General features: G+C 57.6%; 12 protein-coding genes across 12 annotated transcripts; 5 read left to right on the top strand and 7 right to left on the bottom strand.

Moving 5' to 3' along the window:
* Positions 1-210: 210 nt before the first annotated feature.
* Positions 211-1782, bottom strand: MKK02DRAFT_33519 (uncharacterized protein; the record flags this gene model as incomplete). Its single annotated transcript, XM_053088733.1, has 4 exons — positions 211-282; positions 359-777; positions 828-1238; positions 1284-1782. The coding sequence occupies 4 exons, from the start codon at positions 1780-1782 to the stop codon at positions 211-213; spliced, it is 1401 nt and encodes a 466-aa protein (XP_052946070.1).
* A 179-nt stretch (positions 1783-1961) lies between these two features.
* MKK02DRAFT_44997 (uncharacterized protein) lies at positions 1962-3239 on the top strand (the record flags this gene model as incomplete). The annotated part of the gene is made up of 2 exons (XM_053093184.1): positions 1962-3098; positions 3141-3239. 2 exons carry the CDS (start codon positions 1962-1964, stop codon positions 3237-3239), a joined length of 1236 nt encoding a protein of 411 aa, XP_052946069.1.
* Positions 3240-3362: 123 nt separating this feature from the next.
* On the bottom strand, positions 3363-4532 carry MKK02DRAFT_44996 (uncharacterized protein; the record flags this gene model as incomplete). Its single annotated transcript, XM_053093183.1, has 1 exon — positions 3363-4532. One exon carries the CDS (start codon positions 4530-4532, stop codon positions 3363-3365), a length of 1170 nt encoding a protein of 389 aa, XP_052946068.1.
* Positions 4533-5886: 1354 nt separating this feature from the next.
* Positions 5887-7305, bottom strand: MKK02DRAFT_44995 (uncharacterized protein; the record flags this gene model as incomplete). Its single annotated transcript, XM_053093182.1, has 1 exon — positions 5887-7305. One exon carries the CDS (start codon positions 7303-7305, stop codon positions 5887-5889), a length of 1419 nt encoding a protein of 472 aa, XP_052946067.1.
* A 2503-nt stretch (positions 7306-9808) lies between these two features.
* MKK02DRAFT_27391 (AEX-3 domain-containing protein) lies at positions 9809-12979 on the bottom strand (the record flags this gene model as incomplete). The annotated part of the gene is made up of 13 exons (XM_053087340.1): positions 9809-10247; positions 10298-10518; positions 10564-10695; positions 10862-11046; positions 11097-11182; positions 11251-11321; positions 11373-11417; positions 11471-11605; positions 11658-11868; positions 11916-12003; positions 12054-12172; positions 12239-12704; positions 12751-12979. Coding segments are annotated over 13 exons (2427 nt in total), but the record flags the coding sequence as incomplete, so codon positions are not given.
* Positions 12980-14895: 1916 nt separating this feature from the next.
* MKK02DRAFT_37089 (putative mannose-6-phosphateisomerase) lies at positions 14896-16597 on the top strand (the record flags this gene model as incomplete). Its single annotated transcript, XM_053089557.1, has 7 exons — positions 14896-14956; positions 15009-15103; positions 15170-15365; positions 15418-15493; positions 15549-15959; positions 16011-16093; positions 16149-16597. The coding sequence occupies 7 exons, from the start codon at positions 14896-14898 to the stop codon at positions 16595-16597; spliced, it is 1371 nt and encodes a 456-aa protein (XP_052946065.1).
* Positions 16598-18106: 1509 nt separating this feature from the next.
* Positions 18107-21070, bottom strand: MKK02DRAFT_44991 (uncharacterized protein; the record flags this gene model as incomplete). Its single annotated transcript, XM_053093181.1, has 11 exons — positions 18107-18288; positions 18339-18470; positions 18521-18908; positions 18958-19320; positions 19371-19468; positions 19516-19606; positions 19652-19784; positions 19835-19950; positions 19998-20808; positions 20853-20982; positions 21028-21070. The coding sequence occupies 11 exons, from the start codon at positions 21068-21070 to the stop codon at positions 18107-18109; spliced, it is 2487 nt and encodes an 828-aa protein (XP_052946064.1).
* Positions 21071-22016: 946 nt separating this feature from the next.
* MKK02DRAFT_44990 (60S ribosomal protein L20) lies at positions 22017-22676 on the top strand (the record flags this gene model as incomplete). The annotated part of the gene is made up of 4 exons (XM_053093180.1): positions 22017-22090; positions 22143-22257; positions 22303-22380; positions 22425-22676. 4 exons carry the CDS (start codon positions 22017-22019, stop codon positions 22674-22676), a joined length of 519 nt encoding a protein of 172 aa, XP_052946063.1.
* Positions 22677-22760: 84 nt separating this feature from the next.
* MKK02DRAFT_44989 (uncharacterized protein) lies at positions 22761-23864 on the bottom strand (the record flags this gene model as incomplete). The annotated part of the gene is made up of 6 exons (XM_053093179.1): positions 22761-23095; positions 23140-23220; positions 23266-23313; positions 23359-23516; positions 23606-23651; positions 23699-23864. The coding sequence occupies 6 exons, from the start codon at positions 23862-23864 to the stop codon at positions 22761-22763; spliced, it is 834 nt and encodes a 277-aa protein (XP_052946062.1).
* A 239-nt stretch (positions 23865-24103) lies between these two features.
* MKK02DRAFT_44988 (uncharacterized protein) lies at positions 24104-25483 on the top strand (the record flags this gene model as incomplete). Its single annotated transcript, XM_053093178.1, has 9 exons — positions 24104-24234; positions 24291-24408; positions 24467-24520; positions 24580-24709; positions 24765-24946; positions 25003-25023; positions 25072-25095; positions 25148-25194; positions 25240-25483. The coding sequence occupies 9 exons, from the start codon at positions 24104-24106 to the stop codon at positions 25481-25483; spliced, it is 951 nt and encodes a 316-aa protein (XP_052946061.1).
* Positions 25484-25755: 272 nt separating this feature from the next.
* On the top strand, positions 25756-26210 carry MKK02DRAFT_24465 (putative metal ion transporter; the record flags this gene model as incomplete). The annotated part of the gene is made up of 3 exons (XM_053086899.1): positions 25756-25837; positions 25928-26039; positions 26093-26210. 3 exons carry the CDS (start codon positions 25756-25758, stop codon positions 26208-26210), a joined length of 312 nt encoding a protein of 103 aa, XP_052946060.1.
* A 404-nt stretch (positions 26211-26614) lies between these two features.
* MKK02DRAFT_33511 (uncharacterized protein) lies at positions 26615-27017 on the bottom strand (the record flags this gene model as incomplete). The annotated part of the gene is made up of 2 exons (XM_053088732.1): positions 26615-26740; positions 26781-27017. The coding sequence occupies 2 exons, from the start codon at positions 27015-27017 to the stop codon at positions 26615-26617; spliced, it is 363 nt and encodes a 120-aa protein (XP_052946059.1).
* Between the last annotated feature and the right edge of the window lie 251 nt (positions 27018-27268).

Raw genomic sequence — 27268 nt, 5'->3', positions numbered from 1 at the left:
ACTTCTGCATCCTACAACAGCCCCAGCTAGCATCCTCAGACGATTAAGCAAGCCTGAAAAGGGGTTACTACCTTCCGCCCAGCGAGAGGCTTCGTTGAGCCTATTGAACATGCTCCTAACATCACTTGCGCACATCGCCGAACCAATGCGTCATTGCGGCAGCACTCTATGGGGTGGACGCCACACTCCGCAGGGCACTGATTCATTTGCTCAGATCCTTCCAGCCCCACCCCTCCGCCGTCGAGCGCAAATACCGCGCCTCACAAAGCCCACACGCCCTCCCTTTGACTCGTACCACCTGCGTCGGCTCCCAATATTTCGCCGCTCCGGCGGTGCCACACCGGAACGACCCGCTGACTTTTACCGCCCAGCTCCTCTCCGACCCCTCAGCCCGCCAGATCTGGGTATTAGGAAACTGCAGCTCCGCGCATAATTCGCAGGTGTGCATCCCGCCGACAAGCTCTGCGAGGCGGGGATTCAGTGAGGTATGTGCTGTGGGGTAGTGTGGGCGAATCTGGGTGGCGAAGAGGCGGAGGACGATATGTAGGAGTGTTGGCGGACCAGCGGTGGGTGGCAAGCCGAGTATACGGACGGGTGATGAGAGGGGTATGGAGCGGATGAGCGGGGAGGAGGGGTGTTCGAGCTGGGTGCCGCGGATGTGGATTTGGCGCAGGGGAAGATGGAGTAGCGAGAGTGGAAGGTGATCTAGATGCGTGTTGTTGGTGAGGTCAAGAGAGCGTAATTTGGGGTAGGGAAATGGTACCCAGGATGGAAGGCCTGGCTGGTCAGCAACCATTAGGAGCGTGGAAGGGGAAGTCGCGGCTCACGTTTCCAGCCGTTCATGGACAGATCTAGCCGCACGATACCGATCGCGGGGATTCCCAGGCAGCCTCCTAGTGTAGATATATCCACGGCATCCAGGTCCGCCGGACGAAGCGCGAGTGACGACAGATCGAGCCCGTCCCTCGGCGAGCCCAGGAGCGAGTGGTGCGCCAAGCGGAGGATGACGATGAGAGCGTTCTCCATCGCCGAGACCAGTCCGTCTTCTTTGGCTTCCGCAAGGCGATCGGGAGGGACCGGCTCCGTCTCCGCCGAGCTCGCGATGGGTACCGAGAGCTTTGTCCAGCTTTTGAGGAACGATGGGATTGCTTTCGCCTCGTTCCGAGCTAATTTGCGGACGTGTGGCTTATCTTCCGTCAAAGGGAGTATGGACCGGGAGATCACAACACGGAGTGTATCTTAAGTAGTTAGCCGCGAACCGTCGCGTGTGGTCAGTAGCTCACTTGTACACCTCGCGCACACCTCGTCCGATTCCTTCGTGTTGCCCACAGCAGTCTGTAACGCCCGCATCCCCCTGCTCAAGCGCATCCACGGCTCCTTGACGTCCAGCTTGACAGTCTCTGCCTTGCCCTTTCCTTTCGGTCTCCCACCTACTCCAGTCCCGGCTGACGAGATAGCATGCGCCTGGGTCTCATACACGATAGTAAGAGCCGCGTGGAATGCCTCGAACAGCAGCCGACGAAGCTTGAGGACGCGATGGGGAAGTATCGGTGCCTGATACTCTTCCCATTTTGATTTTGGCGCATCCGATCCGTCAGACTCTGACTCCGATTCTGAGCTGGAGTCCGCTGCGAGTTGACCTCGAGTTCCACCGGTTTCGCCAGGCGGGGGTAAGGCTGGGAGGTGGCCCCTGGAGGACGAAGCACCGCTGGACGAGCTCTCAGACTCATTCCCTGATGACGATGTGGGAGTCTCTGAGCCTAGCCGGTGGCCTAACGACATAGCTGTATTCACACCTGGTGAACAGGTAGTAGGAGCACGAAACGAGCAGAAGTTGAAGTCGGCGGTCGATGAGATTTAGCATGACGTCATTTCGATTTGTCAACACCTGCATGACCTCGACCCAAGACTCAAGCAAGTTCTGTTCCTCTGACTTGACCGTACATCTCTCTTAGCCCAGCATGACAGACCAAGCAGACCCAGAGTTCCTCGCGCTCCCGCAGCGTCAGCGAGCGCGTATAGATCGCGCGTTCGACCGGGGCTTACCAAAACTTCGGTCCAGCGGGCGGAAACGGCGGAAGCTCACGCACGATGCGGAAGGCCAATCGACCGGGGCCGCCGGAGCGATGGACGTGGACGGCGGCGGTGGCTTCATGCCTGACTATGAAGGAGAAGGAGGGTTTATGGATGCAGATGGGGCAGGGGCCGGTGGAGGATTTATGCCTGATGATGATGAGGGAGGAGGGGGAGGGGGATTCACGGTGGATGAAGGGGACGAGGAGGGAGGGTTCATGCCGGACGAGGATGGGGCCAGTGCCGCATCACCGCCACCTCGCGAAGAACCAGCTCCACCCGTACCAAAGCGGTCAATCACTTCGTCGGACGGTCCAGTCCGCAGCGGCAAGGTTAGCCTATCGGACATACCTCGTCTACTCGCCTTCCTCAATCTACCAGCGGACGAGGACGTCTTGAATGTCTTTAAAGCCTCAGCAACCGGTTGGACTACGGACGGCGAGGATGACGGAGGCGGACGAAGGGGAAGAGGAAGGGGAGATGACGGGGAGGAGAAGCTAGGCGTGGAGCGCAAAGACTTTCGGGCTGTCTGCGCGGCGATCATGGATGGAGGGGACGAGGGGGATGACACGATGGACATCGATCAGGTGGAAGTCGGCGGGGATAGCGATAGCAGCGACGGAGAAGACGCTTTCGAGCTGGACGAGGGGTCAGAGTTGTCCTCGCTCTCCAGCGACTCGGAGTACGGCGCGTCAAAGAAGAGGACAAGGGCGGCCACGTCCCGCACCACGGCCTCAGCCAAGGGGAAGGGCAAGGCGAGGGATACAGGCGATGATTCTGCCCCTCCTGCACCGGCAAAGACGAGGCGAAAGAAGGGCGCCAACCTGATGGAGCAGGCCGGGCCGCTCAAGCTCGTGGGGCGGCAGCGGGAGGTGGCGCGGGAGCTCTGGGATATGATGAAGCGGACCAACGGAGAGGAGGCGGTCAAGAAACCCAAGAAGGGGGAGGGGAGCGCACATATCCTCGGACGGGAGGAGATCAAGATGTGGGTGCGGGAGATGGGAGAGATGTGGACTGAGGATGAGGTGAGTACAGCCATTAGCTGTGAGAGCTAGGCTGATAGGTAGATCACCGATATGGTCACCCTCTTTTCGAGCCAGCATGAGGGACGCGGACTCTCCTTCGACGACTTTGGGCAGATCATGCTCCGCGCTCGGGTGGTCTGAGATAGCTCGACAGCAGGTCGTCATCTATGTACATGTCGGGGCGTAACGTCTATGATATCTAATCGACAACTGTCCTTCAACTCGGCAAGCAATTACAAAACAAGGACCTCACTACGTCTGACGCTACTTCTTCTTCATCCCAAACATCCGCCCGAACCCTTTCATCACCGCCCCCTTGCCCTCCTTCTTTCCTGCCCTTTCCTCCATCCTACCAGAGTCCCTCCTGTCCTCCTTCCCCATCTTTCCTGCTCCCATCCCTAGAGCCCCCGAGGCGTAACCGCCCTGATCATACGCCCGGGAGTCCGCCTCGACTGGTGAATACGACGTGATGGTGGCGACGGATTCCGACGAGGAGGATGGTGATGTGGATAGGGATAGTGAGGATGGGCGGCGCATGAAACCCGCCCGAGGTGGTGCAAAGTCCGACTCCGCCGCTTGGATTTGGGGTGAGCGACAGCCGAGGCTGGATGAATTGGATGAGAGGGACGAGGCGATAGAGGAGGACGAGCTGCTGGGCGATAAGCTTGGGGTGGATGGGGACCGACGCGGCATAGGGATGGCCGCTGCGGGCATGATGACGCCTGATTTGCGCAGGGCGGCGCGTGAGAAGGCTGGAGCATTGCTGTCGGCAAAAGCAGGTGCGGATTTGGGTGGTGGTACCGGGGATGCGCCACGCAGGGAGGGCGAAGCTGGACGGCGGTGCTCCGATCCGGCGAGAGGCGACGAGGGAGGAGATGCCCAGAGGCCAGATGGACGGTGTGAGGGAGCAGGTCGAGGGGATGGGGGAATGCGCGCATTGGAAGCGCGAGCGGAGTTTGGCCCGAGAGCGGGTGACGACCGGCTTGAGCGCAGGTCGCGGTAAGGGGACGTTGGTGGGGTCATGGGACTGCTGTCCGCACGAGGCGTCTGAGGTCTGCTCTCGCTGACCGTCACCGCCGGCGCCGACTGTTTACGGCCGAAGCTCGCTAGGCTGAATATCGACCCCCTCTTCTTCTCCTTGGACGTCACCGTCTGCACTCCCTGATTCTCACGCTGCACCTCCTCTGGACTCCCTGGCGGGGTGTGCATTCCGCCTGCACCCATCACGCTATGCACGCGCTCCATCCATGGCCTCTCGACGGGCGGCTCATCCACCTGATGGCGGAGCGGCGAGGGCGCCTTGACCATGCTGTCTCGATAGCTATTCCGGTGGCTCGCCATGGGTGGCCGGAGGGTCGCAGACGAGGAGCGGTGGGTAAGGATGTCGGAGGATGAGGCGAGGGAGGGATGGGAGGGGAGGCCGAATTCGTCCATCTTGACAAAGACGCGAGGGGGATGATATACCGCACGAAGTCGACGACGGGGCGAGAGCAGATGAGCGGGGGTTGAGTGAGTGATAAGGAGGTGTTCGTAGAGAGGGTAAGGGGTGCCTTTCTATATATGAGTCAGCATCGTTATTATGAGAACAGGGGTATGAGGAGCGGAACGAGTGAGACAGTCAGATTGTCTCGCAGAAAGCTGACAAAGAGGATCCAGCTGATAAGAGATTCTACGCACAGGTAAAGCGTATCTTCCCTCACAATTCCATCCGCCGACATAGGCATTCGCTGCGTATCTAGTCGAGAAGCAACGAACGCAAGCCTGAGGGTAGTCCTGCGAGAAAAATCAGCCTCAAATACCATAGCAACGACGACACAGCCGCTAGTCCAGGGATCAATGTTATACTCCGCCTCCGAGGCCGCGGCTGACACTCAAAGGAACACCCCCTCCTTCCGCCCAAATTATACCGCCCCCTTGTTTCATCTCGCTGACCTCTTTGGGATCTGAGATTGGGCCAGATGATGGTCTGAACTGATACTCACTGTGACTTGTGCCTCTGCCCGCTTCGCTGATGTATACACTCCAGGCACCTTGCCGCGTTTGATACCATAGTAGATGGTCCGTCGGTGCGAGGACGACGGCACGCTCGGACTCTCTATCATCGGTGAGGGCGGAGGCGTCGTCATGATTACAAGCGGGGAGGGCGGTAGGGCAGACCGAGGCGAGGTCAAGGAGATGGGCGACCCAAGGATAGGCGGTCCAAGATTCTGCATGGTGAATGCCGGGCCGGAGGCTGTCTGCGAGGGTGAGACAAGAACAAAAGGCGGGTCGAGGGTCCTAGCGTGTCTTCTCTTTCTCGAGCTGATTCTGCACTTGTCATGTATAGCAGTGAGCAATAAAAGGCCTTGAGAGATAGTCGATCACTTCGTACCCCACAGTCTATCTGACCCCAACCGCCCACGCAGATCAGAGGGAGCCACCTCTCGCCCGCTCGCCTGATCTGGACCCCACCCTCGAAAAAAAGTAGCAACATTCCGCGTTTACGCGTTCCTCTGACCTCACGCCTTGCCCGAACAACGCTTACGGCATGGGGTCTCGGGATGTCATGATCATGCATGAACCTAAGCTTGATAAAAATCGCCGTCAGCAACCCCAGTTCCTGGCCGGCGTGAGCCATACTGAGCCTATCATCGCCGGAGAAAGATCAATCTTGCATCATAGTTAGTCGTATATAGATAAAGGCCGCTAAAGATACAACGTTCTGGCTATAGATAAAGTACTGGATCTAACGTCTACTCTACAAGTTGATATACCACCCTCAAGCCCACCAAACGCTCCACTCGCCCCACTACTCCCTTGTCCAACTCGTCGGCAGCCTCGAGCGTGGTGGTAATCTCCCATTCCTGCTCGACCCGCTTCCCCTACTACCGCCCGACCCCCTACTATCTGGTCGGTCCGCCTGATAATCTGCTGCGGGCGCAGTTGATACATGCCGGGAAGGCAGAGGAATGGGCGCGATGGCACCCGACATGCTGAAGAGAGCCGAGTGATCTGCCATGAAGCGAGGCTTGATGGGGACGCGCTTCTTCTGTTCTCGAGCAGACGACGCAGGAGGGAGGGAGGCGTGGAAGCGGGGAGTGCGCGGGGTGGCCGGTCCGCCGATCCCGAAGCTAGAGGTGGAGGATGCGGAAGCCGGGGAGAGGAGGGGCGTCCGAGGTGGAGGGAGAGGGAACGACTGGTACGTCCGCTTGGGAGCCTCCGAGTCCGAGTCCGAGTCGTCAGACCATGCAGAGTATGGACGAGAGTCGACAAGCGGCTCTGGCTCGCCGCATGTCGCTAGAAGGTTCTCGAGCGCAGTGAGGAGGTCGAAAGGATCCTTCTTGAGTGGCGGCGCAGGTGCGGAGTGGGATTTGCGCTGTGACCAGCGGGGCTGGGGAGGGAGCCGAGAGGGGGCATGGGGTGTTGGAGGTGGTTGTGTGTCGCGCTGAGCTTGGTACGCCGCTGGAGAAAGGATGGGAAGGGATGGCAGGAGGGTGGGCTGGATGGCGGGTGGAGGAGGGGTGCATGAGATCTTTGGTGTGATGGCCTCAACATCATGGGACCACCGGTCGATCTCCGCCGAGTAGGCGTAGGGGTGGCTTCGGCTGAGGTCCAGTGGGGGAGGGCGCCGTGTCCGGGTCTGGGGTGCGGCGCACGAGGCAAGGAAGGTGGCAAAGGAGGTGTCGATATCTGACTCGTCGACATCCAGCGGGACGTCGACAAAGAAGGGGTCCTCGTGCTCGGACGAAGGGGTGGGCGGTGTGGACGTCTCGCCGGTAGCGCTCGATGCCGACACCCACGAGAGCCTGTTCTCGACCACCACCAGATCCTCCTCATCCCCCGAATACACGCCGACGTCTTGCGGCAGATCCAGCCGCTGCCTGAGCGGACTGAGGGACAGCGCCTCGCTACTTGGCCTCGCCGACAGCATCCGGACGCTCGCGCTGGCCGAGCTGCAAGCGTATCCGCAGCGATATCCGATTTCCGCATCCTCGGCCTCGTCCACTTCCAGCAGAGTGAACAGGCCTCTGGTAGAAGGCTCGAGGAGCCGGAGGTGGCGAGCACGGCGACGGCGGGGTGGAGGCGGCGCTCGGCGGTGGGGTATGGGTGGCGAGATGGAGTAAAGCTGGGTGGATGGGGCGGAGCGGGAGGCCGGGGGGTCCGTCAAGATGGACGAGGAGGGGAGGGAGGGGGAGTTGAACCATGATGGGGGGTTGGTGTAGTTCATGATGGTGGTGATGATGAGGTGTGATGTGAAGGAGTCTGTAAATCAGCGCTGAACTCTTCATATAGCGAATCACGCCGGTCAGACATACCTGTGAGATAGGTCCGTTCGCTAGAGATACCCTTTGATTGATGGCGATCTCCCGTAGTCAATACCTTGTAAGGTGGCAAAGGCAGAAGGACGCGGAGAGCGGGTGGCGAAGCCAAGAGTGATAGGTGCGGTAAGGGTGGTCCGGCCAAGATGGTTGATCGAAAGGGCTGACGTTGGATAATACGCAGTTGAAGGTGGGTGTCCGCGGATATCGATATGGTAGTCGGGGTAGATATAGGTAAGGAGAATGATGCAGAGGTATAGATAGAAGATGCGGGAAGTACTATAGTGGTACCAAAGAACCAGCTTCGGTCTCGGACGCGGGGACGAGAACAAAAGGCGCTTTTGGGTGGGGGGACAATAACAATGAGGAACGAGGAGTTTGAGGTCGCGGGGTGTGTTGAAGCTGAAACGACCGGGTTGCGGGAGCGAGGGCTGGAACCACCGAGGGACCGAGGGATCGGCGTGGAAGTCGGAGATGACGCCGCGAGCGGGCTAGCGAGGGTGGTGGTATTGTAGTTGTGTGCGGAGGGGTGGGGGAGGGTGAACAATAGAGATGCTGCAAGTTGAAGGATGTAGAATGTCGATCAACGCGGACACGGACGCGGACGGAAGACAAAAGGGCTCCGAAGGGCGAACGAAAGGAGGGTCGGGCGGGGTGTGGATACACACAGCTGTAGAAGTATAGCGATTGCGGGGTGCTGTCGACGCGAGTCCCGCTTTTGTACGGTGGGGCCGCCTTGTCAGTGAAGGTGAAGATAAGAACAGGAATGGGCGGGGCTGGCGTGAGTCTCAAAAGTCCCTTATACTCTGAGACAGCTCGAAAGCTTCACGCTCGGGCGGACCATACCTCTACTGGCACTTTGATGTACTTTGAGCCCCTCGTTAAAGGGTAAGCTAGTGATACGCCAAAACGCAATGAAGGTGTTTCATGTTTCCTCCTCGGTTCGGATATCTACGAACGTCCTGACCGGCGAAATGTGATCGAGAGCATGAGGGGGGAGCGTAGATTACGAGCGGAAGTGGCGGGAGGGTATCGAAAGCGAAAAAGAGAGGTAGAAAGGGAACGCGTAGACGCGTTCAGGGGTTACCATGTTTCATCTTGAATACTCGGAGATTACTCACCCGCCTTCCGACCGTGCCTTATCTCCCATACTTTACGACATCTTCTGTGCCCTGGAGAGACTGGGCCTTGATTGAATAGCGCAGTGATGAGACATGCACGCTAGTGCAGCTGCGCCATGCGGGTGACATACTGTGACATACACCGGGGGCAAAGTGCATGATCTACATTCCAAAGAAGCTAAAAGAAGTCCGAGCGAGATGAAGTCCGTCACGGATCCGAGACAGACTAGCCTTCTTTCGCGTTCTTTTCCACATCCGACATTGAACCTTCTTCCATCCGTCTTCCATACCTGGTGTATTCCAAACCTTCCAGAACGCCAGCACGCCTCCATAGCTCCAACTAGCTCACACAATCATCCCGAAGCCTCGGACTCAGATTGGGCCGAAAGTCACGGTAGTCGTGCTGCTCGTGCTCAGCCTATCCGCCTTATATCCACCCGGACCCGCAGCCATCATCGACCCCTTGTCCACGCTACTCCCGCTGGACCGCCTCTCGCTCTCCATCTCCATGCCATCCTTGGCATCGGCCTCTTTCGCCGACACTACCGCCACCTCCGCGTCCGTTCCGTGCGAGTCCATGATGGCGCTTACGCTCGGCGTAACGAGCTCCTCCCCCTCGCTTGCGGCCGACATGGACGAGGCGGACGTAGGCGTCCTTCCGTGCCCTTGCCCATGCAGTACCATCCGCTTAGCGTTGCTCGAGAGCGAGACGTCCGACGTGTCGCTCACGCCGCCGTCATTCTCCGGTCGGAGGGATTTGCGGCGGATCCGGAGGCGTGATCCGGGACGGGCGGATGACTTGGAGAGGCTGCGCTGGTTGACGCTATCCGACCGAGTGATGGGAAGACCGGATAGGTGAGAATTGGGAGTAGTGCTTCTCGAGACGGGAGAATGGAAGAGGTCGTCTGGCGAGATGGCGCCGAAAGTACTGTTCGACGCGGACCGGAGGGGGCTTCCTCCTTCCTCCTCGTCCTCCCTCGTCCCGGTGGCCTGGATAGGAGCGGGCCGCAAAGCGTTACGAGGAGGGACGGCTGGACCGGCCTTTCGCGGGGTGGACGTTCCGCTATCGGAGATCTTGCCGCCCTCCTCAGCTTCTACTGGCTGCCCGCTCGCCTCGTCCATAGATGACCGCCCGCCCGCCTCGTCCACCGAAGGCGTCTCGGGACCGACAATCGCATCGGTAGAGTCGTCGACGAGAATAGCAACATTATCAGGCTTTGTGTATCGCGAGACTCCGCTTAGAGCCAAGTCCAGCTGGAGCGTCAGCTCCTGCTTCTTTGGTATGAGCATGCTAGCTCACCTTGGCCTGAATAGCAGCGATCCGGATAGCCACCTCGTCCCTCCCGCCTCCATTCGTATCCATGCTCCTCCGCTTATCTCCCGCCCCGCCCACTCCGGTGTACCCCTTCCTCGCCAAACCCAGAATACTGATCGCATCCGTCCTGTTCGTCATCCTCGACGTGGTCGTCATGGCCGACTCGGTCGTCCCGGGTCTGTACATCTTGCCGCGCGGAGCCAAAGTCTGCTGTTTCGTGCGGAGGGAGGAGAGGTCCCGAGGCCCATCGTCGGGGAGGGACGAGATGTGCGAGGCGGGGCTCTCGGGGACGATGCCAGTCGCGACGGCGTTGTGTATCTCGTGGAGTTCGGCCTCGTTACCCTCGATTGCGGACGTGATCTGGTCTTCGATGATATCCATGATGGCTTGTCGTTCCCGCTCGAGGTCATGCATGCTGTATCTGTCAGCTATGGCATTCCGCTGGTCGAGAGCTGAGAAGCTTACTTCTCTTGCATGTCCGACAATTGCCGCATAGCAGTCTCCCTCGCCTGCTCGGTCGCCTGCAGCCGCTCGTCCAAGTCGTCGTACTCCTTGGAGCGGAGCTTGGAGAGCTTCTTGAGTATGCCCGCCTGCTCTTGCTCGTACTGCACAAGCGCCTGCAGCCGAGTCTGCTCGCTGGCGAGCAGATCTGCTTGGTGCTCGAAGGATTGGAACATCTTGCGGTACTACCGAAGTCAGCTATGCCCCTGTCCACTACTGGACCAGCTCACTTTCTCCCCCTCCTGCATGAGCTCCATCAGCCGCCCGTTGATCTTGGCGACCTTGATCTCGAGCTCGTCTCTCGCGTCGATATAGTGCACTGCTCCGTCAGCTCTGCTCGCTCTATTGTGTGAGAGAGATAGCTCACCAGCCCTGCGCCTCATCATATCCTTGACGCCTTGCTCCCCAATACTGAGTGGTCCGCTCCCGCGATACAGCCCCGATTTGGTCAGCTTCTGCATGAACGTCGGCTTCTTGTGCTACCGAGGTCAGCCTCCTACACGTTTATTCTAAGCTCTGAGATCTCACCTTATCGAGCATAATCTTGTCCAGAACAGTGATGACCTCGCTGACCTGCCACCAGGGCGGCGACCTGAGCCGTTCACCGAGGAAATGAGGCCTTTGCTCGCCATCGTAGAAGATCCGATGGAAGGGTCGGAATCGGTTGTTTGGGAAGGCAATCTTGAGCTCGGTGGGGATGCTCCGCTCCAAAGCTGAAGGATGAGCTGGGCCGCACGAAACTTCGAGGGGCTGAAGAGCTCACGGTATTCTGGTCCCAGAGCTTGATAGATCCTTTGCTTCACCTTCTCCCGTCGAGCTCGCGGGGTGACGACGCCAGCTGGAGGGGATCTCAGCAACATAGAGCTGAAGAGTAAGCAGACAGCTCTATTCCGGCCAGAGCTCCAGATCCAGCTCACTTATTGTCCAGATCGATCACACAGGCCTCATTGGGCAGAGCCAAGATGTATCGACACTCCATCGGCAAACCCTGGATGTCAGCTCTCCGGTGTCAAGCATGGCTGCCCTTACCACAACTCACCATGATATACGGCCCTGGATCTTCAATCATGAACGAGATATCGCGCTGTCGTCTTAGCTATCATCCCCATCATGCTCAGCTGGGGAAGTTGCAGCTACCGAATGCAAGATGGGCACAGTGACACCATTCCACCCCCTCAGCTCCACCAGATACCGCAGCGTATGCACAGCCAAGCAGAGCATGTTGGAGAATTGACTCGTAAAGATGACCTTGCCCGAGTGACTCATGGCGATCTAGATGATCAGCTTATCCCTCCGATACGACCCGGAGATGGATCAAGCTCACCTCGATGGCAGTGAGGATACCATCGACGTCTACCGCCTGGAAGAGCGGCCAAAGCGGGAAATCCGTCTTGATGAGTCCCTTCTCAAAGTCGACCGCGCCAGGGAAGGTCGTCTCGATGGTGATCTCCTCTCCGTCGGCTTTACGGCCAATGTTGAGGCGATACATTTCTCCTGGACGAGGAACGGGGTGGTTCAGGACTTTACACATTTGGCTGGGCAATCAGCCGAGTACCTTGCATCACGGAGCGAGAGAGCTTACTACAGGTTTCGCTTCGCGCTCTTTTGGTACATGCTCCAGCTGGTCCGGATGTAGTCGATCATGGTGTCGAAGATTGGGTGACGCGAGACTGAGAGTCAGCTAAGCATGGTGGACGATGCTATGCTGAAGCTAGCTCACCCAAAGTCAACGCATAAGGCATCCAGAACGTATCCCCCTCTCCAGCCTTGAGCGGACCAATCCCCACATCGCTACTCTCCACTGTACCCTTGATGCCCCTTCCGCCCGGGAAGCCACCACTGTAGAGGTTCAGTGGGTCCGCGCCGAAGGCCTGCCACGCCGGCGTCCGAGCAGCACGAGTCGACCCAGAGAACCCCGATCGGACCGTCTCGGTATCGCTACCGTCAAAGTCGGTCGTCGAGGCGTTCCGGTAAGGCATCCACGGGGCGAGCGGCTTTCCCCGCTTGGTCCCGTCCTTCTTGTCATCGAGGGGCTCGGTGATAGGTGCGCGGAGGACGGGGTCCAGGTTGCCCTTCTTCTTGAGCTGCGCGCGGATATCGGCGAGCTGGCGAGACCGGTCCGGTTCGGCGCTGGTCCATACCGTAAGAGTAGCGCCGTAGTAGGTGATGAAGGCTTCCTTGGAGAGATCCTGGCGCTGCTTGGCGGTGATGCTGGAGAGCTGGTCGAGGGAGGTGACCGACCGGTTCTCGGCCGTCTGGACGCTATCGAGGCGAGTACGGGCAGCCGAGGCCGCAGCAGAGTGCGAAGGGAGGGTGAAAGAGAAGTAATGTGCGGTAGTATTGGGCATAAGCGAGGTGTTGATCACTTCCACTGGAGAGTCAGCTCGGCCCTCTCTCGCTGGTTGTCAATCACTCACCATCTCTTGGATGCGCATACTTCATCGACTTGCTGATGAGCCTCTCTGCCCCCTTGGGTCCTGCATCAGGCACGTTGGGACCCTTCGTCCCCGGCTCTGGCGGCTTCATGACCATCGGCCACGCGTCCTTCTTCATCTTCTTGCCTTGATTCATGGCCTTTTCGAACGCCTCGGTAGCGACGCCCGAAAATGCCGTACCGAGAATCTCGGGTCGCCAGTAGAAGCCGAGCGAGTCAGGCGAGGGCTGCACGCGAGAGCCGAGATCATTGTCCGCTGGAACCCACTTTGCCGCGTCGGTCTGGAAGTCAGCCTGATCTCACTGACACGGATTGGATGGGCTCACCGGACCAACACCAGAGATCATAAACAAGCTGCAGAGCTTGGCGTCGCTGTTCAACCCAAGCATTTTGTCCGCCTTCTTACCGCCAATATTGTTCATCGAGCGGTGATTGCCGAACCCGAACGGCTGGCCTGGAAGGGACCCAACGTGGTCATTGTCTTCCTCATCGCCAGTATCGTCGGGATTGGGAAGGGGTGCACCGGCCGTGCGGTCGCGAGTCGGGGGCCTGAGGGATGGATGAGCAGGGAATGGAGCGGGCACCGGCGTAGAGGCGTCGGGCGAGTCGTACCCGGATTCCGGCTCCGACAGGTAGGCTTTGTGAAGAGGCATGGCGACCTTTACGCCTTTGCGATAGTGGAGAGGCAGAGCGGGGACTGGAGGGGGCGTAGCGTCAAGAGGGACGAGGTTGGGATCCGAGTAGTTGGAGAGGGAGTCGGCTGGGGTGAGCTCTTCGCCTGCGGAGCTGTGGCCGTTTGCGGGTGGACCGGTGACGATTGTCTTGCGCTGGGGAGGTGTGGACTCAACAAAGAAGTCGGTACCGAAGGATGAGCCAGAGGACGAACGCCTGTGCGTGACCGTCTGGTTTAGCCAAGGGAGGGAGGGACGCTGAAACGACGCGATAGAGCCTGAGAATGACGCCGAGACGGTATGGCCGATACGAGCAAAGGGGTCCCGTTTGGTGAGCGAGCCGTAGGAGGATTGATGATTGAGAGCTGGAGCTCGAAGGGAGGAGTACTGATCTGGGATGGCTCGGCCAAAAGTAGCTGGCGAGATGTCGAATGGAGTTGGGGGAAAGTGGTTTGGTTTGGATTTTGAATGGGATGTTTTGGATTGAGCAGGGAGAGAGTCACGTTTCGAGATCCGGAATGTGTCGAGCGAGGGGAACATCATGATATATATATATCTGAACACTGTTGACCGGTCGCTGTTCGGCTCAGCTGCTAGGGTTGGTCTACTGACGGGAACGAGCCAGGGCGGTGTTGATGGGCAAGAGGAACGGGCGGAGGGGGCGGGGCAGCCCCGTGACGCCGATGCCGCGGTGTTGACGTCGAGCGCGATTGTTGATCCGGACACTGGGCAGAGATGTTATCCTAGATGAGTGGCTTGAGTGAGGATAGACTGCACGACGCAAGGCTGTGATCACGATAACTTACATCTCCTCTCTACACCTTGCTTAGCGGTAGAGGACGCTCTGTGAAGCAAAATTTGGGTCGCACCAAGGCACGGCCCATCTCCGTGTCCGTCTCACACCACGCCACTCGGACATTCTCCCTTCATGTACACAACCAATCCCGCTCGGTCCCGGTCCCCATGCGTCAACAGGCACTAAGCCGAGATCCGAGTGTGTGCGTTTCACACCTTCCGTAGCGTGATTTCAGCGCTGGGAGATCCGGGAGATGGCAATGAGCTCGTTCGATGGTGACTCGGGTACATGTTGTTGAGCGGTTTCTTCTGGGTGTATGATCAACATCCATCAAGGGTAGAACTGAGCGCAGCTACCGTAGCAAACTGTAACCGCAAGCGGAGGCGCTGACCGGTCCAACTCTATTGAATGGTCTGCTAAACTGCTGAACAGTGCCGCGTCGCGCCGAGCCATGACGTCAGCCGCGCGTAGAGCGCGATCTCAAGCTCGAGAGCGCTGTCATGTCAGCCTGTTGGTCTCGATGCTGCCATGCCAGCGGTAAGGGGCACAGTGTAGCTGACAAAATACAGTATCTATGCACTCCCTCTACATCATACTCAGCTGATCTACTTACTTGCGAACACCCTAACTTACCACCTTTGCGAAACTACCCCTCCTCGCGATGCCGACCGAACCCACCAGCTCCATCGTTCGCCTGGCATGCAGTCCTAACAACTTCCCATGTACTTGAAGCCATTCTCGCCTCATAACGTGAAACCGACAGCTGACGAGCAGGGGGCAAGACCGGGAAATCGTCCCTGGTTGCGCAGTTTGCTCCCAATGCCTGCGAGCCCAACTTCACAATCAAGGAATCTGAGACTTATTCCGAGGTATGTCTGAGCTCGGAAGTGACTGCTCCGCTTGACTCTTCGACTCTTTGAGCGCTGACACATCAGCTCTGGATGGGAAGTCACCCTACCAACCCGGCCTCGATCTATCCTTCTGGCCCCGTACTGTCCGAACACATCGCAGCGCATCCTGAAGCTCTGGGCGACGCGAGCAAATTCCCAGCACCATTCACCGGAAAGGGGACTACGGAAGGTGAGGGCGGACATGTGCCTTTCTTGTTCAAGATTCTGTGTTGTAAGCAGGGTGAGCTTGTCGAAATTCCCAGACTTAGCAGCGAGGTCTAGCTTACATCCAGCTCTGCCGATGCAGATACACCCGAACAAGAAGGTGGCGGAGGACCTACACAGCAAGGATCCGGAGCAGTTCCCCGAGTGAGCCAGGCCACCCCGTTGATGTCTACCTCAGGGTATGATCGCTAATGTTCAGCACAAATCATAAGCCTGAAATCGCCGTCTGCCTCTCGGACCGCTTCCTCGGCTTTGCGCACTTCCGTCCCCTCTCCGAGATCACCTCCCTTTTTCGGGCGATTCCCGAACTCGAGTCCGTCTCGTCTTACCTCCAAGTCAAGCTTCGGGCATTCACGACGGGCGGTGTTCAGGCGGGAGCAAGCAGCCTGAAGGACGCGTGGGTCGGCGTGCTCGCCAAGGAGAGCGAGAAGGAGCTGGGGAAGGTGATGAGCCAGGTGGCGAAGCGGGTGGCGAAGGAAGGAGTTGGGGCTTGGAGTTCGCTGGATAGCGAGGGAGAGGTGTGGACGGAGAAGGTGCGGAGCAATTTGACCGAGGCAGTGGGGATCCTGGAGGAGTATAACCCGGGGGACCCGTCCAGTCTTGCGGCGCTGTGAGTGCAGCCTTCACGTTGTGCGAGGAAGCTTGTGGCTGACCAGTATAGGCTGTTCATGAACCTCGTTGAGCTGAAGAAGGGAGAAGGCATGTATGTAGGCGCGGATGGGCTTCATGCTTGGCTCCAGGGAGGTATGTGCTAGCGCTCTTATGCTATCATCCCTGAGACCCCAACACTGACTTGCAGATATCGTCGAGCTGATGGCTCTCTCCGACAATGTCCTCAACGTCGGCTTTACCTCCCGCTCGGAGATCGACGAGCACCTCCCCATCGTACAAGAAAGTATAACCTTCCAATCTGTCGACCCATCCTCCATCGCCCTCTCGCGCACACCCTTTGTCAAGGGACTCAAACGAAATACCACCGTCTACTCGGTCCCATTCGAGGAGTTTAGCATTCTCCATACTGTGGGCGAGGAGGAGATGGAGGCGTTCACGGGCCCCGCGATCGGGATCGTGACGAGCCAAGAGGCAGTTACGGTGGGTGCAAAGGGGGAGGAAGGGGTACGATATGAGAGGGGAAGCGTGTTCTTCGTTCCTGCCCATACGGGATTTAGGACGGACGGGAATGGGGAGGTATGGATGGCGTTTTACGATGGGGATGACAAGACGAAGGATCAGGTCGGGTCGCAGTAGGCAGACTGGGAATCGCGGATCGAGGTGGAGGGTTGTATACTTTGCATGAATGTTGTGGTAGAGTACAGTTGACCTTTTTGACTACGTCTGAGCTATACAACGCGACCTACATGCCTCCTATCTCACTCTTCGTCAGATGGCACGACCGTCTCGTCCGTCTTCCTCGGTCGCTTATTCCTTCCCATAGACTTGTCGAACGACAGCACCGCCGCCTTCTCATCTGCTTGATCAGCTTGTTTCTGGAAGACATGCCAGTGCCAATGTCAATTCCGAGGTCACCGGCCTTTAGCTTATATCCGAGGACACCTCTTGCCGGACTCACCATTGATGACTTCCTCCACGACCAGCCTCACCCTCTTTGCCATTCCCTGCACCTTCTCTTCCGCCTTGCTTGCCTCCTCATTGAGCTGAAGTACAAGTCCCCTAATCTCCTCCTCGAGCAACATAAAGTCGACCATGAGCTGCTCGATCGTCTTATTGATAGGAGCAAGATTGGCGTGGAGTTTAATGAAGATGCCGTTCCTGGCGGTGTCAGCTCCTGCTCCACGGAGCGGGCTTGGGAGCCAGTGGCACGTCCAGCTAAGGACTGCTTCAATGTGCTGAAGCAGCGCAATGCGGCAGACATGCCAGAGGGCGGGTGATTCAATGGACATACAGCTCTTGCTTGTACCGGACATTGACAGCCGAGTCATATTTTACAACCTGCCCCAGTCAGCTTGAGTCGCAGATCCAACGTCTATTCGTCCCTCAGCTGTCAAGATACTGACAATATTCGCCGTGTCTGCCTTGGCCTGCTTAATCACCCCTTGTGCGTTATTGTGCCATTCCTTCTTCGTATCGTCTGCTCTTGTCAGTGACCAGGCCGGAAGCTACAGCAGCGTGCTTTGAGGGAGGTGGTGGTGGCGACTCTCCACGGTATGTGGGCGACGATAATTTTCAGGGCCGGAGGGACTAAGGGAAACTTACTGCCTATCTTGGTCATGAAGCTTGGATCGGTCAAGCCCATTCTGACCGGTCAGCTACTAGCCACCGAGAGAGCGATCTGAGAGGATGGTGTAAAAGGAAGGAAAGCGGAAATCCGAACGAAGAACTCACGTATACGTCTCATCAGGCGGATCAGAGCTGATCTGGGAGCTGATTTGAGCGAGCGATTTGCGCATGGTGAGCAGTGAGGCTGTGGTGGCTATAGGTGGTCTGAAAGCGGTATCTAGATGGACGAACTGAAGTGAAAGGCGAAGACAAGGTTGAAGTCCAAGTTGAAGTTGATCTTGGGTGAGGGGGGTTTACGGCATGCACACCTGAAACCACGCTCACGTTTCAGTACATCCACCTCTGTCATGGACCTCCAGGCGAAGCAGAGCGGTATCTCATTACATCCACAGTAGATCAGACGTCCAGCGTCTAGTAAAGCTACAACCTATACTCATGTTCCCATCATTAGATCTCGTTCCCCGCTCATTACTATCGTTATGCCCCAGCTTCTTCCCAGCCCTTCAAGGCCCAGTACATCTAAGTCGGCACCCGCCCCGCCGCCATCCTCGTAACCTCCCACGCCCGCTTACTCGTAGGCAAGAAACCCTCGCCTACGCCCGCACCCATTGCGAGGCTGTTCATCGTGCTGAACAGCTGGGCATCCCTGGGGTGCATGCCCGCCGGAGGGGAGAAGACTTGTGCGCCGATCGTGAGGCCCACTGTAAAGTCAGCCAGACCGGCCACGGAGACCGGGGAAGAGAGAACGTACACATCAGAAACAATCCCGCACATAATGCCACATTGCCCATGTTGTTGTTCTGGTAGAAGACGTAGTTGATGATCCCGGGTCTATTTGACTTTCGGCGGGAGAATGAGCTAGGCGGTGTCGATGTTGGGGTGCCTTGTATATCAGCTTGGCGTATCGCATGAATGATAGAAGCAGAAGCTGACCTGCTCCACCAGTGACCAACTTCCCCTGTGCGCCCATCCGCTTCTTCATCTCCGCCTCGAGCACAGTACATCTCACGCCCAGAGACTCGACCAATGACTCATAGTCCTCATCCACCTCCTCTCCCGTCTCTTGATCACGGGGATGAGCACGCAAAAGCACCTCGGCTTCGCTAAGCGGATCCGGGACTCGGGTGTACGCTGGCGGCTCGTCCGGTACTGCTCCTTTCGACGAGGACGGTCCCGCTTCGGGCTGATCTGCGATGACGGGCTCGATAGCAGGCGGGTCGGTAATTGTCCCGACGTCGGCATACTCCCGTATCTCTTCCTCGATCCGGACAGTCGCTTTGGGAGTGACGCTTCCATCACCTCCAGCCTTATTAGCAGACTTCTGCAACTCGTCAGCTCTCCGTCCTGACTCCAATACAGCGGCAACTTACTCGCGGACGCGTAGTGATGACAGTCTCGGTCTTGGTAGTAGTCTGAATTCTCTCCGCCTCATCCTCCTCTTCCGCCTCCTGCACCCGCTCCGCATCGAGAAGGCGCCGATGCAACTCATCACCCAGATTCCGACTCAGCGTTGCCGGCCCGCTGGATCCCGTGGGACCTCGAACGTGCCCCGTTCCCTTCGTCGCAGCTGCGCGCGCCTCGTCCAGGTCGAATCGCATCCGATCGATTGTCTCCTTGAGCTGAAGATTCTCTTGCTTTTGCGTCTCGAGGTAGCCTTCTGCGGTGCGCGCCGAGGAGAGATCGGACTCGAGGCGCTTGATCTCGGCTTCGAGGACGGTAATCTCTCCAGAGTACTAGAGATGTCAGCTACCGATCACCGGAGGAAATGCTCTTTCTAGCTGACCTTTTCCTCATCAGCTTCATGGCCTTGAACGGCGGACTCGAAGTCCCGGATCTCATTGTCGCGATCACGAAGCAGGTCGCGGAGGCGCTGGGCCTCATCTACTGTGTCAGCTGGTCGACGGTCCAAAGTGCGTCGAATAGCTCACCGCATTGCGAGTTGTACATCTTCTGCATGTTTGCGTGGTTCTGCTTCGAATTCTCGACTGTCCGCTGTAGAGACGAGATATCCGCTTCAAACTGATGTGTCAGCGTTGATCATCAACCCCGCAGGTCATGGCTCACCGCAGATATCTGTATCATCAACAACCTCTCCTTCCCTTTCCACTCCTTCTCCTCTTTCCGTCGTTGAGTAATCTCCGATCTGGCCTCCTCGAGTTTGTCCTGCAGGTCCTCGACAAGCCTCTCGTTCTCGGATCTGGTAGTAATGAGCTACGCCTTCAAATCCTAGAGTGCTCGACAGCTTACCCGATGACAGCCAATTGGCGTTCTGAGTCTCGCAACTTGCGCGACAGCTCGGTGTTCTGCTTCTGAAGCGACCGTAGCTTGTCGTGGCTGGTCCGCAGACTCGCTGATGACTCCGTCTAGCACTGTCAGCACGTTCCCCGACACGAGAGATCAGTGGACTCACAGAGAGGGTGCTCAGCCTCGGATCCTCAACCTCCTGCATGTCCCTCAGATCATCTACCTCCTCCGCCTCGTCGCCACCACCGTCCTGCTCACCCTCACCTCCCATAGCCATGTCATCCTCCACAGCGCCTGCCTCGCTCATCGCCTCTGGAGACTTGGCTTGCTCGTGGTAGCTTGTGTAGTCCAGGCCATTGGCTGATCTTGGCGATGTGGGCGACATGATGGGCGATGAGCCCATAGCCAATGAAGCGGACGACATAGACCAACCGGAAGCCGAGAAGTCGGGCGATTTTGCATCTTCCGCGCCGGAGGCGGACTGGCCAGAAGTCGATCCCCTTCGTCGGCGAGACGCAGGGCTTGGACGAGCGAACGACGTCGCTCCACCAAAGGCGAATGAGCTCGGGGGTTTGCCTTTCCCGCCCGCTCGGACTCGCTGGGCCAAGGGAGACTCCTTGCCTCCGGAATCGGTACGTGTTCTCGCGCGATGTCCGGCCGGAAGAGGCGGGAGGGGCTGCTGATCGAGGCCGGGGATGTTGGAGGATGAACGGGATGTGTTGAACGGTATAGGCGGAGCCGACTGCTGGCGACCCGCTCTTGGCCGGAAGGTACTGTGTCCCCTGTCTTCATCGGAAGAGCTCGAATCTGAAGGTGAGCGGATCCGGTCCGAAAGCCGCCGGTTATGCGTCCTAGGACGGGGCGTCTTGTCCATGTGTTGCCTGAATGAGGTGGGCGGGAGGGAGGCGGAGTGCGGGAGCTGACGACCTGTCAGAGGAGGAGACGGAGGAGCGGACCGTCCGAGCTGAGTGCAGATACTAGAGCGTCAGCTAATGCAACGGTTGCGAAGGGACCGACTGACGAGAGGAACTGGAATAGGTTCTCTGGGTCAAGCGCCAGGTCAGGGTGCGACTCGGATTGCTTGACGACATTGTCGAAGTCAGGAAGATCCAGGATGATGATGTCGTGCTTCTCCTCGTAGGCCCGTAGAACTTTGAGATGAGCTCCACCCGGCAAAGGTTGAGATGATGGCTCACGAGATGGCAGTTCCGAGCACAGGATAGACTCTCGCTGACCCATTAGGCTCTCTAGGATCCGTTGGAGATCACCCGTCGACCGCCTAGCTGGGGACGAGGCATAGTCCGCCTGTATGTGTAAGCGTAGGAGGGCGAGAGTTGGGTGGCGAGGAAAGAAGTCACGTCAGCCCCGGCGACATGTTGTGGATGAATACGCACCATTTTCGCGGATTTCTTCTCCTGGGAATGGTGATAGACGCGGTCTCCGTCGGCTAGTCGGCCTGTAATGCGTCCTAGAAGTCCTGCCAGGCTGTCATATGGTCGATGATGCAAGGTATGAGCTATTTGAAGCCAAGGTTGATGCAAGTGCGCAAGCCGAATGAGCTCGGCCCGTGCCAAGTAACGTCATGATTCTGAAACACATTACGTGATGGGGTGGCGACGCGTCGAAGGGAACGGCGGCGATCACCGGTCGGTAAACAAGCGGAACCAAGCTGGCCGAGACTTTCGGCGATAAGAATCTGGCTTTGTTTCCGATGGGTGGCCGGTGCCACACTGGATTTTCACTCCCGCCCGCTGAGCCAAGCTGTATCGCCGGCTTTATTCAAGCCCCCCCTGTTCTCTGCCGTGACGATTGGGTGCAGAGGTGTCTTTAACGATAGAGAACCTGCTCTGATAGTTAACCGTCAACAAAACACCCACTCGACACAAGTAGGTCACGTCTTCACAGCTCAGATAGGAGCGCGGTACAGCGGGGAATATGGGAGGATGCGGGCGGCACAGGGAGAATGGGAGGATTAGGCGGGGCGTTCGACATCTCGGCAAGGAAGAGATAGTTGGGGCAATGTCCGACCTCGTGACGAGACACATACAACCGGGCTCTATGTCAAGGTCGTCTCGGACGATCATGAGTCTACGGAGCCGAGATGGAGATGGGAGATCGGAAGGGAAGAGACGAGCAGCGGATGCGGGAGATACATATGGAGAGGACGTTATGCTGATCCAGTAGGATGGGCCGATTCACCGAATACTCCGTCGTGGGCCGGAAGCTCCCCACCGAGGCTGAGGCTACGCCGAAGCTCTAGTGCGTACCCTACTTGCGAGGAAGGAAGGGAAACATGGACTGATGGGAATAGCCGGATGAGGATCTTTGCACCCAACGATGTGGTCGCCAAGTCCCGGTTCTGGTACTACCTCCGTCAGCTCAAGAAGGTGAAGAAGGCGAACGGAGAGATTGTGGCTTTGAACGTCGTACGTCTGTCGCCTACGAAAGCTCGGGATCCGGCTGACTGTCAGATCCACGAGAGGAGGCCGTTGAAGGTCAAGAACTTTGCTATCTGGTTGAGGTACGACTCGCGTTCCGGCACGCACAACGTGAGTCCTTTCCCTCCTCGCACAAGGCCCAGCTGACATGTCAGATGGTCAAGGAGTTCCGTGCCCTCTCCCGCGCCGAGGCTGTCGAGTCCATGTACCAGGACATGGCCGCCCGCCACCGTGCCCGTTTCAGGAATGTCCAAATCCTCCGTGTCGCCGAGATCGCCAAGAAGGACGAGGTCAGACGGCCATACATCAAGCAGCTCATGGAGCCCGGACTCAAGTTCCCCCTTCCCCACCGTCGCACCACCTCCAAGGGCTGGTTCGCCGCGTCCCGACCTGCTACTTGGGCTTAGGCTAGGGAGTTGTAGGGTGATGAATGGCTCTGGGATATTCGCTCTGCGCTTGGGGGTGATATCGGGGCAGGCGATCTGCATGATCTATACTAATGTGGCTACATCTGATCTAACAAACAGGTCCATATCCCACTCGCCCTCCTTCACCACTCCCGCCTTGGTCAAGACTCTCAACGTCTCCCGCACCACGCTCTCATCTACCTCGGACATTCGCTCCTCCCACCGAACCGTCTGGATCCATTCTTCGACATCCGCGCGCTGTTGCCCAAAATTCTCAACCACGAAATCGATATCGTCTTTCGCTCGGGCCTCGGCGGAGTTGAAGCGGGTCACGAAGGGCTGCAAGGATTTAAGGAATTGGGAGATCTGGGAGGAAGAGGTGGAAGGAGTTGCGGCGAAGGACCAAGATGGCCATGGGGCTGGAGCGTCAGCTGGAGTCGAAGGGAACAAGGGAAGAGCTCACTGTAGACCGATCCGATAAACCGGACCTCCCCCGAATCGACAAACGGCTTGGTCGTGAACCATTCCCACAGGAAGACGGATGCTGGTTAGCGTCAGCTGGGCTCACCCCTTCGACCTCTTTACGCACTTTCGCCGGCATTCACCGAGTCTCGCAATGGCTTGAACTGGCCATTGACTACAGCATCAGCTTCTGCAACATCGTGCAGTGACAGATACGCACCCTTAAACTTCGGGACATCCGCTTCAGTCCAGCCCTCATTCATAGCCAGCACCGACGCCATGACTTGCGATCCACTGCCTAATCTTGAGATACCGAATGTTGTCCCTTTGAGGTCCGAGACTGAGTTATATTGGCTGTCCTTTCCGGTGATAATGGCCCTTCTTTATCAGCTAGCTTCGCCGTATGGTGCAGCAGGGTAGCGTGCCATCTGAGCGGACTGGAGATGTATCGCCCGACAAGCTTGTACGCTGTCTGACCATTCGCCAAGCCCGCAATCAACGCATCTGTCAATGCTATCCCAATCAGTCGTTTGAATCGCCCAGTCTTAGTGACGACGTACCTATGCAGACATCAATTTCCCCCTCTTTCATCTTCACCTGCATCTCCCCTGTCCCACCTGGACATTCGACGAGCTCGAACGTCTCCCCCTTGTCTTCCGCTGCGAATTGCAAAAGCGGCGAAAGGAAGTGCTCGCGGTGCCATCCAACACGGAGGGGCTTCGACATCCTGCGCGAGGGATATTGTGGTAGTGATCAGCGCGGAAGAGTGAGATAGAATGATGGTCCAAAGATGGTCAGGGTGGATCGGGGAATGTGGAGTGGATCTCACAACCGTGCCTGAATCAGTTCCCAGACTCGACTCAGTTGAGAGAATTGGTGCATCTTGCTTCAACCTCCATACCTTGATCACATCATACACACAGTTCTCAGAGCTTGAAGCCGCTGGAGAGCTATCACATAGCACAATGGCTGTACAGGCCCAGTCGGCACCAGACCGAGGCGGAGCGATCCCGCCAGACGTATTCTCTCGACTCTCAGTCGACTCGCGCGAGTGTCTCCAGCGCCTCTTGGCCCACCCGGAGCCAGCCATGCCAGAGTGTGTCCTGTCTCTGCCGGGTAGCCTGCTACTCAAGCATGAGCTGATGAAGTCAGTTTCGGCCTCGTCAAGCAAGCTGCTGTGCTTATTGGGCTGTTTGAGCGGCCGGGAATGGAGCTCGAGGTTTTACTGACCACTCGGGCGAAGACAATGAGGCGCCAACCTTCACAGACCGTACGCTAGCTTCATCACCTGGAACCGCGGGTGTAATCTTACTGGCTGACGCGCTTAGGCCTTGCCTGGAGGTAGAGTGGACCTCGAAGACGAATCGGTCTATCATACAGCCGTGAGCTATACTTCGCGAGATGCCACGGTGCATATCACCGCTTGGCGCTGATACTGCAGCGAAGAGAAGCGTCCGAAGAAGTGGATCTACCGCTGGACAGTCAGCATGTGCACTACCTCACGACTCTCGAACCAGTAATCACCGTCCTCCCCCTTGGCGCCCATCATCGAAACCATATCGTTGTCATCCGTGAGCCGTCCCTCTGTCTGATCGTCCACTCTTAAGCAGTCGAGCTGACGAGCAGCCGTCGTCGTCTTCATATCAGATCCTACCATTCTAGATGGTCTGACCCGGAATCCCGATGAAGTCGACTTCATCTTCTCCCATCCGCTGCGGGGTGTGCTCGACGGTTTCCCCTCGGAGCAGTACCGGGCAGGACTGGAGCGCATAGGCGGAGAGTGGTGGCCGCATGAGGAAGAGTTTCATGTAAGCTGAAATTTGTATCCACATACCACAGAGACGAGCTAGCTGACGATGAACAGTCCATATCGGACCGACTTGGAGTAAGCTACTCCAGAGACAGGCAAGTCGTAGCTCAGCTAATCAGACAGGTAACAGGTCCACATAGGATGCACGTAAGCCAGTCCCCTTTCCTGATCTTCCTTGACAGCAAAGCTGATCGGTCAGCGCTTCAGAACTTCCAAGTCACCCATCAAGGGCCTTACCTCCGACATGTACGCTCCTCCCGGACCCCTCCGTCCGCTCGCTGACCCTAATAGCCTCATCCAGGCGGCAACAGTAGCGTACGGTCGTCCGCCGACATACGATATCTACGCCAAGGATCAAGAGCCATTCACAGCTATTCTGTCCACTGTAGTTGCGGAGTTGCCGGGGATACTGGAGCAGGATGAGAAGGATAGGCTAGCGGGCAGGGTGCAGGAGAAGGGAGAGAAGAAGGTCGAGTGGGGAGCTATCGATGGGGGACCGGGAGTAAGGAGTGCGGAGAGCTGGAGCGCTGCTTGATCTTTGGCTCTTAGGCTCTCCTTATGACCATTGGACCCCGGGATGTCAGACGTGGCGACGCTGCTCTTCCAACACTACCGCAAGTGTCCCCATACACAGCCCTTGCGTGCACCAAGAGGTGCTTGATACCCGTCGGGGAACCCGTCAATCTCCGTTCGACGGCCATTTCCGGCTCGGGCAGCTTCGCGATCGCTCTTGCAAGCTCCGTTCTTTCTGCCTTTCATCCTCGTCTGCCACCACCAAGTACAAGTCAGTGCGTCTAATCAGCGGACATGTCATTCGGTCGTCCGGGAACATTCGATAACTGGAAGGTCTCGCCTCCAGCGAGAGGGTCATTCCCGCTAGACCACGACGGTGCGTCCGATCTTTTCAACCTATCTGCCCTCTTCGCAGGCTCTCCTGTTCAGCTGTCATGTTTATGTAGATCTGGAGCTGATATTTTAGGCGAATGCAAGACATTCATGATCTCCTACCTGAAATGCCTCAAGGCCAACGCGGCGGATAACGGGGTTTGTCGGCCCGAATCGCGCAAGTACTTGGAGTGCAGGATGGACCAGTGAGTTTGAGACCTCTTCTCCCTTCATGGGGGAATGTGCTGATGCGGGGCAGTGGTCTGATGACGAGGGACGATATGGCCAATCTCGGGCTCGGCGATGTCGGAACGCAACATACCGCTTCAGCACCTATAAATCCACCCGATGCCGCTACCAGCACAACGAGGATATGAGAGTCCCACTTATTCGGACACGACTGCCGGCCCGTCATACATGTCCCCCCCGGCAGATACACATACCCCAGCTGGTCGTAGCCAGTGTCCGGAGGGCGGGTCGCAGGGCGTGGTCTGGCTCAGAGGGGGTCATAGAGGGTTTCGGCAGTGTCACCAGATACCGGGCGAGATAGGGCAGACAAAAGGCCAAGCCGTGTTCTATAGTATGCCGGTGTAGGCCCCGCGGAGTGATGCCAGACACAGTTCAAGACCTTCCTAGATACTAATCCCTACTGACTGCTCATTCAAGCTGGGCCTGCGAACACATCGTCACGTCTGCGAACGCAGTATGTCGATGCGAGACGGGTGCCGAGTCTGTGCCATACTGTACAGCCGCTAGGCACGCGAACATACCACGATCAGTCTCAACGTGGATCACATCTTATGGTCGCCGCACCATTCTCCTTCACCGGTAAATGTGGATATGCAGCCTGTATCGCAAACACCCGATCATCCACCATCAGCGCGCCCGACTTCCGGCCGAGATCGCACTGAACATCAGCTATATATCAGCCCTTGATTAGGACTCACATCGAGGTAAAGCACAGTCCCATTCTGAAGCTCAATGTCTGGGTAAAAGTGGACCTTGATGAAATTTGCGGGGAGTGGGGTGGTGGTGAATGTCGCGGGTCCGCTGAGAGGCTTGTCGTCAAAGTTCACCGCATGTACACCGGGCCCGAGCATGACGTGTATCTTGTACTCCGCTGCCCAGGCCGTAGTAAAGCTTGCGGCGAAGAAGGGGAGCATAGCCTTTGCTCGCGGTCGCATTCCGCGGACTTCGTGGGAGTAATTTAGATCAGATGATGATCCGTCCGTAACAGGCGATGGGGAGTTCCTCGACGCTCGTCAAACCGAGATAGATGATCCAGACAACGCGGTCCTCGTCTCAGTCGTCGCACAGAGCGTTTCAGAGGAGTGTATCCTTTGGATCTTAGGGGTTGACTTTCCCAAGGATAGCAAGCAAACTCGTAAGAGCCCACTGAGGGATTCCGGAGTCGTCACGGGTCGGGGCAGATGTT

The sequence above is a fragment of the Dioszegia hungarica genome (genome assembly GCF_025882075.1).
Source record: "Dioszegia hungarica strain PDD-24b-2 chromosome Unknown MKK02contig_8, whole genome shotgun sequence".
Classification (NCBI taxonomy): domain Eukaryota; kingdom Fungi; phylum Basidiomycota; class Tremellomycetes; order Tremellales; family Bulleribasidiaceae; genus Dioszegia; species Dioszegia hungarica.
This window is presented reverse-complemented; position numbering and strand designations above follow the sequence as displayed.